The 19,923-nt window shown below is 36.3% G+C and overlaps 1 protein-coding gene across 3 annotated transcripts in view; it reads right to left on the reverse strand.

Moving 5' to 3' along the window:
- The window catches only part of PALS1 (protein associated with LIN7 1, MAGUK p55 family member), a 58,138-nt gene that overhangs the window by 19,478 nt on the left and 18,737 nt on the right, over positions 1-19,923 (reverse strand). For 2 of the 3 annotated variants that reach the window (XR_011048032.1, XM_068399226.1), the window contains exons 2-4: positions 16,460-16,547; positions 9,069-9,582; positions 2,618-2,826 (exon numbers count right to left, since the gene is read on the reverse strand). Coding sequence is in view for 2 of the 3 variants with exons in the window: in XM_068399226.1 (XP_068255327.1) it covers positions 2,618-2,826; positions 9,069-9,435 (576 nt within the window). In the remaining variant the exon portion in view is untranslated. The remainder of the gene's footprint in view (positions 1-2,617; positions 2,827-9,068; positions 9,583-16,459; positions 16,548-19,923) is intronic. The other variant, XM_068399227.1, reaches the window with a different exon arrangement.

The raw sequence follows: 19,923 nt of genomic DNA on the forward strand, positions 1-19,923 counted from the left end.
GTAAATGAACTGCTTTCTGGGGGAGCTTCCCTTATCTATGTTTAGGGATGGAAAAAGCAAAAGACACAACCAAAAATCACAGTACAAGAAAAAACCTGGGCATGCAAGATAGACATTTTGTCAGGGTAAAAAAAACTGCAAAAACAAACCCAACTTTTCCTAAAGCAGAAATAATTTCTTCCCACACTGCTACCATACCGAATACAGAAGTCTTTCTGAAAGGAATAAAGGATCTGAAAAACAAGCACAAGATCTTCTATTCAGGCAAGACTAGGAATGATGTGAATGGAGGCCTCAAGGTGTTCCTCTTGCAAAATCTCTGTCAGTCACAGAAATATTTGTCCCGAATTTTGAGCTTGATCATTTCAGGATGCTATTTAACATATTGCAAAATACAAGTCACTTAAATACACCAGAAGCTGAATCACCGAGAAATTAGATTACATCTGAAAATGGGAACAGACATATGCAACATATTGACTTTTCAGGAATTTCAAGGCTGGACAAGACAGGGATGGGAGATGAAGAATCAAAACGAGTGCCGGAATAAGTTTGCTTTTTATGTTACAGTCTCCTGTGCGATGACAAAATTCTATTGGTTTAAAAAATTTAAAGAAATATTTTCTTTACGCTTAAATATTTTCTTTACGCTTTATATCTCTTTTCATGGATTGCTAAGAGACACAAAACTGACTTTGCACCACCTTCTGATTTTAGGATTTATCAAATCACCTGGAAAAAAAAAAAAAAAAAGGAATGTGTTGGGAAGGTGAGGGGTAGGGAAGATGGGGAGGAATAGCAAAGCTTGAAAACAGACCTGGAGTTTTCGTAGGCATATTTTCTTCTTGGAAAGATCTATTAAGCAGCAAATAAAAGGACATAATATCCATATAGGGGAAAAACCAGCCTTCTTAAGAGATAAATCTGTAATATCCTATGTTATAAATGAAGATTCAAAAACTCTGGCTTGTATCTGAATGAAATCCCAAACTAGGCCTGTGTAAAGTGGGTGTTTGGGGAAGTAGTTTACAAACAGAAGTTAACTGAAAAGGTTCCTTCAGCCTCACAGACATCCAAGCAGCCTAGTGAGAACCCTATAGCAGCCTACAGGCTAATGAATAAGCCAGAGGGAAGCTCATATGTAAAATACTCCCAGCTGGTTTTGGCACAGTCTTATTGACAAATTTAAACAGGAAAATCCTGAGCTGCAGTTCAATCAGCACACTACACCTTTAGATAACATTTAAATGATGTCCCTCAAGAATCAGCAATTTCTTCTGCAAAAGAACTTCAAGCTTGCTACACTGCTGTTTTCCTTGACTTACAAAGTTGAAGTCAGAAAGAAAACAAGACAGTTTCTTGACTGTCACAAAACAGAAAGAAAGAAAAGGAACTTTTCTTGTTTCTTTCTTCAAGAAAGAAAACAAACAGTGCTTCAGTCAGAAAGAAAACAAGATACTGCAAAAAAAAAAAAAATCAACTTGCTGCCATACTGAAATTGGAGTGATGTGCCTTTGAGCAACTGCAGAATGGCTATATACCGGCTCAGGTACTCCAACTGGTGCACCTGAGCCAGTTTTTAACAAGTAAGTTTGATTCACTTGGTGCTAAAAGCTGGAGCATTTACCCAGCCTCTGGATCTGGTTTTGCTGAACACTACACTACAGTGCTATGCTTGCACTGATACCGGTATTCAAGCTAGCTAGTTTAAGGTTAACAAATGTATATCCGTAAAAGGTGTAGCCACACTTCACTGCAATATACACGTGCACCAAGCCATGGTAAATGAAGATAAAGTTACTGAGCAACCCCTCAGAGGGTCTTAGCTGCATCCAGCCACATGTGAAAACTCATTCTCTTCACGGCACTTTGTATCTGATGAGTTTTCTGTAAATTACTACTAATGCTTATATATTCAGGCATTGCCCATCTACATTCAAGTGAATAAGCCTCAAATAAAGTAGTTAACCTGGCTGAAACTGTAAAAGTATTTCAAACAGTTAAGACCTGACTGAAAAGATTAAATTAAAAATCTTGCTCAAGTAAATTTCTAAAGGTATACAATAATTTCTAAAAGACCTATCAGATCTTATAAAAGAGCTGTCATCTGTCAGACAAAAATTAAGTGGAATCTGACCATCACAGCAGTAATTAAAACATTGAAATTAAGTATTAAGGGATCTGGTGCTCACTTTAAAGCAGAATGCTTGTTTCCAGTATGGCTGCATTTTCAGAGATGCCTCCCAATTTAAGAACCATGGCTCGACTCAGAGGAAAGACTAATACAGAATTGTAATTCAATTCCTGAATGCTTGGAATACAAGAATACTGAAGGTAAAAGAGTTAGATTTTCATAACCACTCTCTTTTCCTATGTTTAAACATAGTACCTTTTCTGTTACATATCTATCCATGCTAGAAAGGGAGTTCTTATCCCCAAAACATTTTTCTGGTTACTGTTTGGAAATCTGGAAAAACCGGATACAGCAATCAGTGACTATTATAATCCCTTTCATATTCAACATTCAATAACTCAGACGAGCTTGACAAGTACATATTTCAGCAACAGCTATGATTATAGGTTTCATATATATCACAGAGATGCATATTGTACATACCTCTTGTGCTAGTTCTTGTGCGTTGGAGATGAGGGGGTATGGAGGGCTGGCTTTGTTCATGTGCACTGTAACAGCATTGTGTATCTTAAATGCATTCTGAAAATCAGTATTTTGAACAAGCTGTAAAATGAGAGAGATATCCTCTTGGCTCTGAGGGTCTACCAAAACGTGCTGGATATGCTTAAGGGAAGTTAACAGTTCTTCCACTTCTAGGTAGGAAATAATAAAATACAAATAAGGTACAAGTTAACAAGATTCACAATTAAGTAGTGTTTATACTAAAATTTTTATCACTTTTTTTTTTTGCTGTTCAGTTTTTAATCAGCAATGATGTATGCAAGTTTATTAGTTACCCATTATTCACTCTGACTTTTATTAGCAGAACGTATCTGAATCAAAAAAAAAGACCCAAGTCAGTAAAAGGAGAAATAAAAAAGCTGATACACTGTTTAAATTTAAATTCCTCTTGCAGGAGAAGTTCTTCTCTGAAAGAAATCACTGTTATGTAAAAGATCCAATAATTGCAGCTCATGTATAGCTAAATGTGAAAGAGGGGCTCTTTTGCAATAGAAAAATAACTCCTTTGCTAAACTAATCCTGATGCACTGAATATTCACTGTTATTTTAATACATCTTTCCATGTAGATCTGCCACATATGACAGATATATATAGCTCTCAACTAAATATTGCTTACTTATAGAATGAGTGTTTGATAAGTAAGCTGCACTCAATTTCTAAACATAAAATTATGCTCAGTCTTAGCATATTAAAACAAAAAGGATGAAAAAAATAGTATCTATGGTCAGAGTTCTGAAAGTGACCTGCATGAGAAGAAAGCCCACACCTTTTACCTACGAGATCATAAGTTCTGCTTGGACCATAAAATATTCTAATATATTTTAATAACCAGTTTCTACATGTTTGCAGAGTACTATACATGTACTACATTCTTGAGCTTCAAGAACTAATCTGATGCTTTATGGGTGCTTTGTAAAGATTGTCAACAAATTTATATTTTTTTACACCAATCCGAATTTCTGTAAAGCATGTCACTTTTCAATATTAAGTCCTTGAGAAAGTACCTAAAACAAGGAATATCAATCATACCTATAATGCGTATAAACCCAGGTAAGAAATCCTCAAGCAGACTAGAAAAAAATGTGGATATTCTAAGTCTGAAATAATGTACACATTCTCACACATTATCTGAAAAATCTGTTCAGCCACAAGAGGCTGGTCAGTTGTCTTTTATTTTAATAAATTCAAGTAAGCTAAAATTTTGAATCCTGGTATTTTGAAAAAATAAACAAGAAAGAAAATCCCAAATTTTAAAACTGTCAGTTGATACTGAGGTCAATCTCCCTTACTGGTACCAAAATAACAGCTTTGAGAATTATTTTTAAGTTTTAGCAACTTTCATTTATTCATTATGAGTTAATTAAATAACATGAAAATAGGAATGCTATCAAGACATCAGCTACGTTGCATTTTTTACAACAGTAGATGCTGATCACTAACATGGATATATTCTGTCAAGAAGTTCCCTTTACATATTTTTAACCTCAAATCAACCAGTACGCTGAACACCATGCTAGACTCAAACTTGTTGAACGCAAGATTAGAATGGTTGATAAATGGGCACATAAAAATTACAAAGCCTAATAAATACGCGTTTCAAACAAGTTTAATGGTTTTAATTTTGGACAAAGCATCCCTACATATATGTTTTCAATTTTGAGTTTGCAAGTCAGTCTTCTGTATAATAAAAGGACACAAACAATCCAGAGATGCTGCTCTTGTACCTTACTGTCTGCAGGACAATAAAATAAAATAGTAAAAACACCTTCAAAATGATTCTACACATGCCAAAAACATCCTACCCACCAAAGGTCAAGGGCTTCTTCCCGTAACCTCCAAGGAAACAAAGGGCAGTAGTACAAAAGCTGCACAGGGAGCTCGGACACCGGCTGAGCAGGATATACCACAGGTGAAATCCAGTACAGCTCACAACACTAATTAAGGTGGCCAATGTCTCACTAGGGAACTGTATACACAATATACTGCCTATCACACAGGGGGAAATGCCATTTGGAGAGAAGGCTAAAGGAGACACTACAAGCAAGAATATTTGCTAAGTAGGACGTTGTCAGCTGGCAAAATTCTTATCTAGTGGAGTATGCAGACTACCAAAGCATCTCAGCAACTGATTCTCCCAGGTCTGAGGAACTGCACTATTTTCAAGCATTAAAAAAAAAAAAAAAGAGTAGTGTAAAACAGTCACATTATTGTAAAGTTCCTGCTGATACCTGCTCAGTTAAAAACCACACCTACCCAAAATTCTATTTGTCAGTATTACCAGATTCAAAAACCAGTGAGTCATTAGAGAAGAACCTCACTTCTTCTAACTCTTCCTATGCATAAATTATTTTATTCCATTATTTCTGAATTGTCTATCTCCCTCTTATATATCTGAGAATTCAAATACATACACATAAATAAACACACACAATTCTTTCTAAAACATACTCCATATAAGACATAAATACATATAGAAAGACAGACATCTTATTCTGTATCTATAATAAAGACATCCTCTTCCTTGATGCCTCTACATATTGTTTCTTCAACACTTTGCTAATTCCTTGTTTCGCCCTTTCTTACAAACCACCACAGCACTCTCCTCCCCATATAATTCCCTTCTACACTGAATCTTCATCTCTGCTGGATGCAAAAGCCCTATACCAAACAATTTCACCTCCACCGTGAAACAGCAAACAAATACCCCCCCCCCATTATGATTCTAAAAGAGAAATAATGCTTCAAAGGAGTGAAATGAAATATTCCCCAAAAGCTAGAAATCCATTTCCTACCCATCGGTTTTAATAAAAAAAACATATACATAAACCCACATACAAACCTGGCTTTACACACTCCTAACTCTCTACATTCCTGTTTCTGAATTCTAGATCACAGATTAGATTTCGGTGCAGTTTTTTTTTTTTTTGTTTTGTTTTTTTTTTTTTTTTTTTGTTTTTGGTCTTTTTTTTAAAAAAATAAATGCCAAGTAACAAAAGACTATCTCTAGACATTTCCTATTGAAAGGGTTGTCTTGAGGAAAAAAGTTCAGTAGAAGACTAACATCTGCATTTACTCACAGAAAAGGTGAGGGTTCTTTTGCAGAATAAGTCCATTTTTAAATCGCAGCTCAATTAGCAATCGACTACTTTTTTTTTTTAAAGTCTTCTTTTACAAGAAGTGTTGCAGCCTTTTTTCCATTAGGCTATGAAATGGCTGGAATGCGACTGAGCACTGTGCGATATATGCATTAATCAAAAGACTGCCCGGGCAAAAGTATGCAACTGCAGGGGAGGACCCGCAGTCACAGCTTAACATGTTAGATTAGAAAGAGAAGAAAAGAAAAGAAAATAGTTACTGTTTATCACCTTAAACAAAAAGTTATGTACAGCAAACTTCAGAAGATATTATTGGCTTTATTACATGTCAGCACCAATATCTTAATTCCCAACCTTTTTTTATAGATCTCTAGAGTACTCTGTGTGCTGGTACTAGCACTCTAATGCTCCATACGTTACTTGAATCACGGGGCTAAGAAAAGCACTGTTTTATCCAAAACTGCTTCTGAAGGTTTATTTATAACACTATTTATAAATAAGTTTTGCCCAAGGTATAAAAACAAAAAATAGGCAGCTCTTCCCCTAACAAAAATATTCACTGTAGCCACAAAAGGTTTACTTACATGAAATGTCAGTTACTCATGTAACTAAATTAACTAAATTAGCTGAACTGCAGCAAATAAAAAATTTTCTGCATTTTACAGAAGTATACTGCTGTGAAAAAGCCAGTTAAATACTTAAATGCAAATGTTCTAGGTGCGCAGAAAGTTATTTCCATTAAGACAGCTGTCTAAATCGTATACTGTTTTGATAACAAACATGCCCTTTAAAACTGTTTTGATTAAGTGCCCTGTTTTGTTTTTATAAATAAAATCCAGTTTCTTTAATCTAGTCTGTTTTTTTTTGTTGTTTCCTAAGATGAAAAGATTAAAGACTTCACAAAGATCTGCCAAATTAGACATTGGCACTTATGAAACATTTTCAAAATTAAAAATACAGATAATCAGGTCAATATTCTTATTTAAAACACACATCTTTAGCAGAGGCTCTACGGATTAACACACCAAAAGAAACTGCACAAAAAAGCAAAACTAAAATCAGAATTTTAAAAGAGACTGAATAAAGGCAGTTTAACATCTCTATAATTCACTGGCACGTGCCCAGGTTTATTTGGGATTCTCCTAAGAAAGCTGAGGGATTTGTGAAAGTGACTCAGCACTCTCACCTGGAAGCAAAAGTGGAAAGATGGAAAGAGTCAGGAGCAGTGTAGGTAAGATATTCAGTATAACCAAACAGACAAACTGCAAAAAATTCTACATACTAGCAACTATTTTTTGGACAAAGTCATAGGCTAGCAAGTTTCTTGGAGACCAAAAAGTTGTACGTGTAAATTTTTAAAAATCTGGCCTCTCCAATTCATGTATTCAATAAAAAAGCAGAAGTATTAACGATAATGGACTCAAATCCTCTCTGTGAAACCGTATTATTTTGTAAGTGTGCATGCACGCTTAACAGGAGTGCTGAACTATTATAAATCCTCTCTTCTTAAATCTTAAGTCTCCCTGATCCAAATTGTTACTATAATTCTGTCTGGCAAGGAAATAACGGTAGTGTTTGTATGCCTGTCAATATTATGTCATGACTTCTCTGATTGAAATAGATGCCTATGAAGCCCTAACTCAGCTCCCTGGTGTATATATGGATATATCATGATTTAGTCTAATTACATCTCTTAAAGCTCCTTGCCTCAAAGAACGGACCATATTCACTCAGCAAGCTAGTCAGTACTTCTGCTCTATGCACATACTTTAAGCCTTATTTACTGCAATTCAGAGTAGAGACAGACATCAGTTTTCCGATTTTCATGGTCTCTGAACACTGAGAGGTATAGCTTTAGTTAAACCATGCTATTTATTACTGTGTTTTTACAGAAATATGCTGACAGTAGAACAATGACGAGACCCAGAATTTGATTGCAGAAGTGAAGTTTGTCCTTGTGGACAAAATCTTCTAGTAATTTTCCTTCAAGATGCATCTTATACCATATATTGCTATTTCCTAATGTGCCTCTTTCCACATACACACCCCTACATTCTTGTCTCCAGTGTTTGGTGTTTTTCTTGTTACATCAAGTATTCACACAATCCCAGCTCCCATACACATTAATTTCCCCCCCCTTCTCTTCTTGCTGAGTCAAACCTAGTTTGCTCCTTTTGTCTTTTCACAAATATTGTCTTTCTCTGACAATCTCTCAGCTTCCCCCACAGCCTGTACCCATTTTATCCCCACACTGAGATTTTCAAAATAGCCTTTCATCATCACGCTAATTTCTCCACCATTGTCTCTCCTCTTCAAACAGCTTCAGTCTACCCCAGCTCCTTACTGGTTCTCAAGCTTGTCCGACCCATATTCGTCAGTCATTTCTGATTCCTACCAGCTTCCACACCTAGCTTCTTTGTCCATTGGTTTCCACCTAGCCCTCCCTCCAAGTTCTCAGCATCTCTGGCATGAAACCTAGCTTAGCTTTCTAATTCTGAGTCACTCTCTTTCCTCCCTTCTGCAGCTCCCATTTTCAATTCCTCCTGTAGTCAGTCTTCAGAGCTGTTAGTCACTGTGGCTAAGCAAGTCCCAACAGAAGTCACTTCTACTGTTTGATGTCAATCTTTGCATCTTCTGTTTTGTGTTCCCTCTTTCTAAGAAGAGAATTTCACAATCAAATATCTACCACTTCATAAAGTACAGAATCTGCTTCTTACAAAGAGATCTCTTGGACAGAAGGTGACAAGCCCTGCACTAAAACAAGGTACACCTGCCTTGTTCTAACTGACCCTGCTTTCAGCAGGAGGTTGGACGGGATGACTTCCTGATGACCCTTTCAACCTAAATTTTCCTAAAGAGGGATTTGTACAATAAGGATTACCAGAGGTTATGGAATAGAGACATGTCTTTAGCACAAATGTTGCTTGGGCACACAAATACTAGAGATGAAACAAATCAAACATAATAAAATTGGGTATTACTTGCATGATTTTCCCCAGCCTAAAGGGGATGGAGACATCCACCAAATTCATTAGTTATCTACAAGGTATTTAACTGTTCCCCAAATGGATCAGTTTTCAAGGGCCACTTGCTGAGGCACACAGCCTGATGCTTGACTAAATAAATAAAAAAATCCAAACTGCTGCAAATCCAAAGGACCAGATGACTTTAAATCTGTATAGGAAGAATTTGCTAAATTAGGTTTTCAGTGGCCTAAAAGAACATTAATATCAACTAAGTATTTCCTCCTTTAGCCTATTTATTGCTTTTTACCTACCTAGAGTCTTCACAGTATAATGAGGACTCTCCAAAACAATTCCTTCTTCTGTGTCAAATATTGGATTATCTATTCCAGTTTTAGGAGGAATTTGTGCTAGTTTCTTTAGCCTCATGGAAGCAGTAAGGTCCAGTTCTTGTTTCTTTCCCTCTTCTTCCCGTCTGCGTCTTATGTCCTCCTGCTGCTGACGGATTCGCTCAAGTTGAGCGCTCCGCCGCATGGGCATCATCCTGGAGCCCAAATCCCCAGGGCAATCAACAGCCATTTCTCTGTGCTTCTGAGATTCCTCAGGAGATGCAAGATCCACATTTTTTGCTTCACTGTCAGAATCTTCTGTGATATGTCCATTCATATGAGAAGTTGTCATGATTATTTGTAATTATGCTTATTCTCTTCAAACAGAAATGCTGCTATTAGGCCAGTTTTCGTTATGATGTTGTGTAAAATCCATTATAACTTCAAATATATTTCTCTTCCATCACAGGAGAGTTGAAGAAACATCCAGGAAGAAAATCTAACGAAAGATATTCAAAATAAGTTAGTGGGTAACTGCATTAATAAGAAAACACCTAAGACAGTTCTCCATGTCCCCGGGCATCAGAACAATGGCACTTTTTCTCCACATTTACATAGTGCTTCTTCCCCTACTAAGAACTACAGAACCCTCACAAATCTGTTTCACGTGTTTTAGTAAACTTCAGGTGCCAATGTTAGAAAAAGAGTACTGTTCAAACTAATGCTAAAGTCTCTTACATTTCCTGGTCAAAGCAGCAGAGATTCTGCATTCAACACACACAACTGCAAATGCACAACTGCAAATCAGCAGTTTTCTGAAAGTTCCCACTCAGTTTTAATTCAGCCTTTCATTCTTAAAAATTCCAACACAAACCATTCTCACAATCCTACAAACACTAAATAGGAATAACTTGTTATAAGCAACATGTTCACAAGAAGTTTAATAAGTTAAACAATATATTTGCATTTATTGTTCATAAATTGAGGCATTATGTAAACGTTGCTTCCCAGGTTCAGAGAAGACAGGTCTGGCATAGAGTTCTTCCAAAAGACACTATCTAAAGTAGTCTAGAGCTGCACTTACACAATTCCAAGTAGGGATAAAGTCCTAGGATAAGGATTGGACAGTTCTGGTTAGCAGCTACTCTTAATTCTTCCTATAGGTATGCATTAAAGCAGAAAGGATTAAACACAAGAGTAAAAATCCTTGTGTGGGTGTACAGAGGTATAGATTTGACAGAGAACAACAATTAATTTCCAGTCAAGTAGTGACGTTCCACTATACTCCTTACACCTTAATCTGGTTTCTCATTCCTGATGATTCAGGCTAAAGAACTTAAGTGTCCTGATAAAAATAACCACTGAGCTCTTAAATATAATACACATAACAATATGTTTTATACCACATTGCCTTTCTGTATCACAAAGACAATGATATGTCATCCTCAATATGTCCAATTAAAAGGTCATACAATTAATAAATAGTTGTGTACAGTATTACCAATACACTTAATTTTTCAAGGTCCTTTTTATCTTTTTTTTTTTTTTTAATTTACTGAAAGGAAATACTACAAAATACCTCAATGTTTTAATTATACACCAGAAGCACCAAGACAAAAAAAAACCCACAACTTTCTTAAACCAAATATTTGTATTTGGAGGAGGAAGGGAAAGTGCTTACATTGTAATTAACTTGAAAATGAAGTATCAGTAGTAGTGTTTTGGAGGAGCAGCAATAGAAACTCCTACATAAATTTCTGCCAGCTTGCAATTCTAAATAAGTACAGCTTTTCATTTTCATAAGGAGTAGTACACAGCGACATACAGCAACATCAAAACAATTTTACTTGTTTCCTGTCTAGCCACTACTACCAGTTATTACTAAGATCTTCAAAGAAGTTACTATTAAAGCATTTCTATGGTAGTAAAAATTCTTTGTTGCCTTTAAAAGATACTTAATTGCACTGCACTGGTATGTAAAAGTTATTTCAATGCTCAACAACCCCACATTCAGAAAAAATTCAGGCAACAAAAAAAGCCCATCAAAAGCTGCACGGTAGTGGGGCTAGCACTGCAAGTACTGCACAATTATTTGGCACCTGTAAAACTTTCAGTTAGTGCCCAACTTAAAAAGAACAGGTTTTCGAAGATTGAAGTCACAAAGTTAGCATTCAGAGTGAGTTATATAAAGCACTATATCAAAAAGTGGTCTCTGAAATTCAGAGAAAGGTGGACAATAATTTAGCAAAATGATCCTTGGAAAGACATTTCCCCTTCTGTAAAGGCAACTTCACTGTACAGAAATACCAATCCCAAAAAAGGAAGTCTCACTGGGTACAATACAATTGCAAAGAGCACTAATTTAACTGGGTGGAAGATAATTCAAATTCTCTTTCATCCACATTGTAATGGACATGGCTGGTCTGAAGAATGAGCCTTTCGAAAGTTACATTCATCTATTTTCAACTCTGACAAGCTGAAAGAAAACTCAGATTCCTCAGTCCATATGGTACAACTAACAGGTGTCAAACAACTTGAAGGAATGAATAATATTTATTTGCTCAGCACTAAAGAAGTCAAAACCACTTATCTGAGGATATGCACGAAGTAAAATGCAACTTTAAAGATACCACCATAACACTCAATTATGTGTAAGCTAAATAATGTCACAGTGAAGATAAAGAATCTACACATCAGAAAATGAAGTTGATGGCCAAAATTTAATAACTGATGAAAAATATTTAAGGCGGGATTAGCTACATTTCCTTCATCAAATTTAAAAGTACTAGCTACCTAAGACAAAGACTGTCTTTGGAGGTTAAGTCATAAAAAGGGCACAACAAAAACTCATGTATCTATATACAGAATACGGTTTTAAATCTCTTTAGTTTAGTAATAAGCACTGAAGACCAGAGAAACAAAAATATAGTCTGAGGTAAATATTAGTAATAGGCAATCATTATTAACGTTGCTTACATTTTCAGTATAAGCTCCATGCAAGATGCAAAGGGCATATAAATTCTTGGAACAGGGTAACTGAGACATTTAAGTGGCCTGTGATAATAGCTGCTCACTTTCAGTATTTAAGATCTGAGTTAAGTCAGTTAAGAAAGTAATAAAAGTTACAGAAAATTAGAGTTATCCTGCGGTCGCACTTTAACACTAATATTAAAAAAACTGGCATAAAAATTTAAGAGAGTTTTAGGAGAATTTTAAATAGAAAATATTTTTGATATCTTAGAAAGTTTGATGTCTCTGAAGCAAAAAATAAGCAGTATAGGCAAAATAATCACACTGAGATAACACAAAAGATTATACAAAATATCACTTCTCAGGCAGCATAAAATTTGACCTTACCAAATATCAAACCAACTCCACAAAAACCTGACCTGCCACACATAACTAGCTGGTAAACCTGTAAAAGCATAGGCATGCTGCAAGTCTGGAATGCTGAAACAACTTCCTTTAATCAAAGAACTTCTGATAACGGGTGACCCTGTTCCAAACCTAAGCCTACTGTTCTTTCTGCTTTCTCAAGTCTGCTTCAGACATCACAAATCCTCACGTCCAACAGTTTTAGAAAAATGCTACTGCCCAATTGCAAAAAGTGAAATAAGCACATAAGGAAAAAAAATTCACATCAGCTCAGAAGTCCCTCTCTACAATGGTCCTAAAGAATTTAAAAGGTAAAAATATGACACTGATAAAATGTTAACTTGGTCCTCAAATTAAGGTGTGGTGTAGTTGAGGTTAAAAATAAGATTCGGCTTGAGGCAGACACCAGGAACAGAAAATTTTATTCTAACCAATAAGCACGGCATAAAAATCTTATGAAGAATAATTTCAGAAACAGTTTTCTTGGTTTTTCTTTTCGAAGGTTTCTTTTGCAATTTTAAAAATTCCAAGATAACAAAAATAAGGGAAGGTTGTTATACCAAGTCTGTTCTCTGCAAATTGTGGATCATCCAATGAATCAGCTTTTCTGCCCAAAAAGAGCTTATTTTGTTACATTAATTCTTATACTAAGGAGGAGAATTTACAGATGTACTCAATAATACTGGTTTTTACTACGTCATACATAAAATATATAGAATAATATTTAGTATTAACAGAATTCTTTTCCACTTCAGAACTTGGTATTAGCAGCTTTTATACTCTTTAGATATCTACAAGACTCTCTGTGTTACACAGAGTTTGGTTGCTCAAAGCTTAATAGGGTTAAATAGTGGCTTTGACTGTCTTCCTTTGAACTGCTGACATCTAGCAGGGGAACCTTAGCGTTTCCACATGACAAGTAGATCCTTCCAAATAAAGCAGATTCATGACTGTTTTCTGTCCAGTTTCATATCACAAGTCTTACCAATACAGTCCTGGAGAGCACATGTGAAAGTCTCTTCGTCACAGATTACTTTTACTATTAAATTTTTGCCATACATAGGAGGGTTTCTATAAACTGCTAACATAAGTACAGCTATCGGGAAACAGTATTTCAGTTACTTCAATCACCTTCAGCCATCACACAAGAATTTCACTGTGAAGCAATTACAAATAGTAAACAAACCATACTTCTGGTGCAAGTTCAAAACAGCAGAATTAAAGAAAAAAAAAAACAACAAACTACTGTCTTGCTAACTATACTTATGATTCTCAAAAATACTGCATTTTACAAGCCACGCATCATTCTTCATACTGACCCCTAACAATGTCAGGCTTCTATCATCTCCTTAACCACCCTGAATTCACTAAACAAAGCACATACCCCAAAAGCCCTGTCAAAGAATAAACATACATAAATGCAATCATCTTGGTATGCAAGACAGATGCTAGTATAAAATACATACAGACAGCGACAGAAACAGAAGTGCTGTAAGGTGGTTTAAGTTTTCACTTGCTTCCTGGGGACTAGAGCTAGTGTGCATAACAATCCTAATTGCGTTAACAACGAAATTCTGTACAGTAAAATTAAATTTGTTTTGCTTCAGCAAGTTCCAAAGAGCAAAAATGACATTTTCTGGAGGCTGAGGTTTTGTGTTACATTTCAGTGGTGTTTAAAATTTTTTCAATGCTATAAGTATGATTAGACTTGATAGTCCCCTTTTTAAAATTCATTAAAGCTGCAAATTCTGAATGACTGCAAGGGAGTTCAGCGCTCACCTCCAACTGAATTTCATTAGTTCTGGCAGAGTTTAGAGAATAAAAGCCCAACCTACATCTGTAATTATATTATAAACACAAGAAATACATATCTAACATCAGGCACAGTGCAAAGGATTTATCATCAGCTGAAAGCCATATACTATGACAGACACGGTATATTAAAATATTCATTAAGAACAACTGGAAGAGGAATTCTAGGCTGCTGAAGTGAATTAAAAGTTAGATTAAAATCATATACAAAATGCTTCCTGACATCTGAATTACTAACAAAATGTAAGTATAAAATTATGCTAGAGATCTCTACCATGTATTATTAATGGTTCACATAATGGTGGGTCTTCTGGTATTTTTGCTTCAGATTTCTAAGCAAGCAAAACCTAAGTCATAAAAATTGCAAAATAACCAAGTAAAACATTTTAGTAATTCCACAAATAGAAGCTCAGTGTAGAAAAAAAAAAATTCCCAGCTTGCCCTGCATCATCTCCCAAGCATCACGTGTTTCCTCCACAGTGCTTCAGTGAACCTGCAGGATTAGAAGACTTGGAAGCCAATTACATAAAGGAAAACACAACATAAACCACATTGCACAGCATAAAATTAACCACTACTTGATGAGAGTTAAAGATTGGAGTTTACGGTATAAAATAGTTCACAGATATCTCCTATGGAGCTTAAAAGTACCTGAAATACCTGGTACAGACTGGAGTAGCCTGATATTTTTCAAAAGCAAGTAGAAGTTACAAAACCTAGGACACCTTGATACTATTTTTCTTAATTTAAAAAATTCTCTAGTAGAAAAAAAGAATTCTCTTTAACTTTGCAACACATTCAAGACTGCAACTTCTGGTATGGTTTTTTTTTTTTTTTAGTTTACAGTATTTTATATGATTTCCTCTAATTAGATGTTTTAGCATAGTCTTGATATTGGAAGAAAACTCTTCCTTTAATATCCAGCTGACTCTTATTTCTAATAATTTCAGACCAGTGTTCATTATAAAACCTGTCAAGCACAGTAACTCAGTTCAACATGTGTATTTCAAAGGGCTTTCAGACATGCCAAGAGGTTTTAACATTCCATGCTCACTTAAATGTGCAAGATACATGGGTCAACAGCAAAAAGGGCTAAACCCTCAAAAGGCATTTTCATTGTTAGTGCTTTCTACAAGAGAAGTAACAATGTTAACTTGCAACATTAAAGCACAGAGAAACGATGAAACTGAAAATTCAGATGCCAAGGTTAGATTCCAGTTTTATAAATTGTATAAACAAATTGCTCGACATGCAAACATGGGAAATCATAAGCACATTTTTGAATTGCATTGGTATCACATTCAAGAACTGTCGTCTGTTCAAGACATTTAATTTTATCAGGCTTGTTTAACTGCTGATGCAGTGGCAACAAACAAAAATGTCACAGCTCAAGAACAGGTCAGTCTACACTATCAACTTCAAAAGATACAGGGCTACTACCTACAGAACAGATACAAAACAAAGTGTTTTCCATGAAAAACACGGACCAATAAGAGAGTACATCATGTCAATCAACAGCCACATGGCTTGGACCTCTCTTCAGCAACTGCACCTTTGCATAAAATATATCCAAGATACCTTTGCAATTTCTGTGCACAAACTATATGAAATTACGACACACAGAGTGTATCCCATAATTTCATTGTGTATTTGCACATGACAAACAAGAGAGTGGATTTTAATCTTTTTTACTGCAGAAGCATGCATTGCTTTCTAAGGTACATCCAAAGATTGTTCTATATAACTATTCAGTGTAATACAACACACTATTCTTGTTTCAGTCACTGCTGTAACTATTAGCCACATCAGACTACTAGATATATTTCTAAAACAGGCCATGTTTAATTTAATTACCCAGTGCGATAGACAATGGACTTTGCATAAACAGTTCTTGCTGCCTCAAAATTAAAAGCAGAAATGCAAGATTTGTAATTGTTATCACTAATCAAAGCATTATTCTTCATTGCCAAATGTCCAAAACAGCAGCGGGTCACTCATCTGGCGCAGGGAGGTGACGTTTACTCCCCCTCCGGTGCCAGGGCTCCCCGGGGCAGCAGCTGCAGCCCCCCTTTTGCAGGACTCAGCGTTCCCCTGCCGGAGCAGAGCGGGACCTGAGCGCTGCCAGCTCCCACAGCCACAGCTCTGCCAGCTCCGGCCGCCGCGCTTGGGCCAGGAGCTGCGGGACTCACCTCACACGCCAGCCACGCCACACCGCGCCTCGCCTCACTCCCCTGCTTCTCCCCGGATTTTGAGACCGTGGCAGCCCGCCTTCCAACCCTGTTAGAAATCGAGATGATTACTCAAACGCAGAGGCGAAAAAACGCTTTTTATGAGTTCTATCACACTCGGTCAGCAGCTGGCTAAAATCTCTCAACAGGGAGCAGCAGTGAGGCCAATAAAACCTTCGAAGGCCAGCACTTCAACTGTTCTATTTACAGTAGTCATTAGAAAACACACAGCGCCAGTGACTCAGGTGAGTGAAACCCGTTGAAGAGATATGTAGGATACACCACGGTAGATCACTTCTGATAATATATTTTAGCTCTTTTAGGTCTAAAGAAATTAATGCCTCTTAGAATAAGCATGTTCCATTTCTTAAAGCTTAGATCAGGTTGATTTTTATAAAAGAAATAACACAGCAGACACATGAAGAGGGAGGAACACTTAAATCTTATTTAAATTCTTACCAGTCTCTCTGTGAAAAACACATGTTGCATGCTCTATTAGCAGCAATCTTCCGTAATTAGTATCTCAATAGTGAGCTCCTTTAATCAGTTAAAAGTGATAGCACGGGTCAAGCAGAACCACTACACAAGAAGCTTTCTTTAGTCTTAACAAATCTGACTTTCTACTGCAGTATAAATGCTTTTTTCTCGGTTACACAAATAATTAAAATGCTTCCAAAGCTGACCGAGGTTAAAAACAATTGTTGAAAACACTGAGGATAAACATCTTTCTGACATGCTATAATTCCCTTTGTTTTAAATATACACTACCACTTACACATCAGCATTGTTTAATTTCTACTTTTTAGACCAAATGAAAAATAGACACGAAGAGGAATAAAGTTTCAGCTGGGGTGACTACAGATGTATTGGGGAGAGGGAATGAGAACAGAAACAAATCAGAGTAGGCTTCAAGAAGCTTATTGCTAAAAATCACATCTAGATAGAAAAAGACTTCTGCCAAGCTCATTTAAGCATATTTTTAAATTCAATAATATGTTAATAAAGCTCTGACATAGTTTAACGTCTTTTGAACACCTAGGAGCAACTCCTAGTGCTGCCATGACCTAAATTCTACATTAGGTGAGGAGCAGGGCAGAGGGCAGTCTCCACACCAGTTAATGAAAACCTGAAAAAAAGAAACAGGCTCGGTTTCAAAACGTAGACCACAGAAACAACCAACACCACAGCTCATTAAATGGTCTGACATCCACATCACCCCAAACCAGCACATAGATTTACTACCCTAGCATCCCAACATGGCTTAGATTAATAGGCTACAACTATGCATACATTTGAATACCCAGCTCTAATCGAGTCTTTAGCACCAATAATCCCTGCGACAAGAAACATGTTTTATACATATATATGAGTGGATAACACGGATGGCTATGGGCTGCAATGAAAAGATGATAGAACAGTGAGAGAAAAAAAGAATTATCTTAATTTAGCACTTATTCCAAACGTTCAGAAACCTTCAGGCATAACAAATGAAGAGTAAAGAAATTCCTAGAATTCCAGGGATTGTTAACAGATCTCACAGGACAGCCAGAAGCATGATAACAAGCCAGTCATTTCTTATCACCTATTCACAGACAGTTAAGACTTCAGATTTCATTGTCTTAAAAGTAAACATGCCTGTCCATGTTTTAAACAGTGGTCATATTCTTTGTGAAATTAAAAATACTGCTGCTATTTTAGTTCTGTAATAAGATTCCTCCACTCCCTTCAAATTGTATCCTTTTAGGCTTGTGCACTTGCACCCTGGTCTCATGTTAATCCCTGTACTTTTTAGCATGTTATTTTTAATGCCAATGCTTGCCACTGCTTCACTATGTAAAACATAGTATTAATAGGAAACGTTCATGAGTACTAATACATAAATGACATTTTCACTTCAGAGAGGTGACTGAACCAAAACTATACTAACTAATCCCAAATTAAATTGAAGATATGATATTCCATAACCTACATCTCATCTGACGCTTAAATTCGTACAAAACAGCATTAGTTTAGTTCTCCACAGCAAGTTGTTCTTAAGCCATGTTTACACCATTCTGGGGAAAGAGAAATTTCTTCCTTGCTTATGTTTTAATATTCCTATACCTGGTGAATCCAATAAACACATTTAGAAACTTCATCTAAAGAAAAGGGGAAGACAGACATTCCTCACAGGCTTTCATCCAAAAATGCTGAAACATTAGCTATCTAATTCAACAGTCTTCAAAGAACCTAGATATAGGGACCAAGACTCTCTTTCAACTTTATATGATTGAGCTATAGCCTTTGCAAGTTCAAAAAGCAAAGTCTCACAACATTATGTAATGAAGATACATGTGCTAGCCTCTTTTATGTGGCCTTCCTCCTTGGTCTCTCTTTTCAATTCTTTTTTTGCAATACTATCCGAATGGGTAGCAGCAAAGTGATTTTTTTTTTTTTTTTAAAATGATTGTCCTTAAATGATTTAACCTGACTGGCTCTATCACTCTATTACTCATAGGTACGTGGGGCAGGAAGGGGATAAGGATTTTTTTTTTCTGACCACAAAAATGAGTTGAGACTTCTGAAGACTGAAATTCTGAAATGTAGAACATAAATCACAAAATTGTACGATGGATGATCTCTGCACTTCACAGAACTCAGTCATGCACCACAAACTCAGAACAACCACATTTCATTTGAGCTCTGCTCTAGTTATTTGGGGACACCCCCCCCCCCCCCCCCCCCCCCCCCCCCACACACCAACCCACAAACTATTTTAGATATCAGGTCTCTGATGTCACGAGTTTTTCATTCCTAAACTCATCTAAGATTGTGGTGACTGTTACACTGAGCAAATCCCTAAAAAACTGCTGCATAAATTTTAGAAGTTTCCTTCTGAAGGATTTTCACTTCATGGGTATAATTCTCTAAGGTTTTCTCTTTCTAATTAACACCATCTGTAGTTGCTTTTTCTGGAGGACACTGTAAGCAATGCATAACAGCCATGCAGTGTATGTCAGTTTTTATTACAATACCCATTTCAATATTACTACTATGCTGAGATGTCCTGTTAAAGAAGACAGAAGCCCTTGCTACTATAGAAGAAAGAAACCCTCCTCGATCAGGATAAATGCAATGGATAGCTATGGCAAATATATCCTCAAAGAAATGACTGGTGACAGTAGGAGTTTGCAGAGAAGGATTATGCTCGAGTGAATTCAAGTCCATGAAATCTGCTGGAATGTTTGTCACTCCTGAGAAGTAGGAGACAATAGCAAAGTCAGAACTCAAAATTTTGCAAACTGAAACAACCATTCAGAATTCGCAGTGTTCTAGTTTCTTTACACTCTGTCAGTCACATTACTTAATATTTGCAGAACATTTCAGTAATTTCTTCAGGGAAATCACGTAATTCATATGTTTGTGCATGGCTAACTCCCCAACTG

The sequence above is a fragment of the Nyctibius grandis genome, chromosome 4 (genome assembly GCF_013368605.1).
Source record: "Nyctibius grandis isolate bNycGra1 chromosome 4, bNycGra1.pri, whole genome shotgun sequence".
Taxonomy (NCBI): Eukaryota; Metazoa; Chordata; class Aves; order Nyctibiiformes; family Nyctibiidae; genus Nyctibius; species Nyctibius grandis.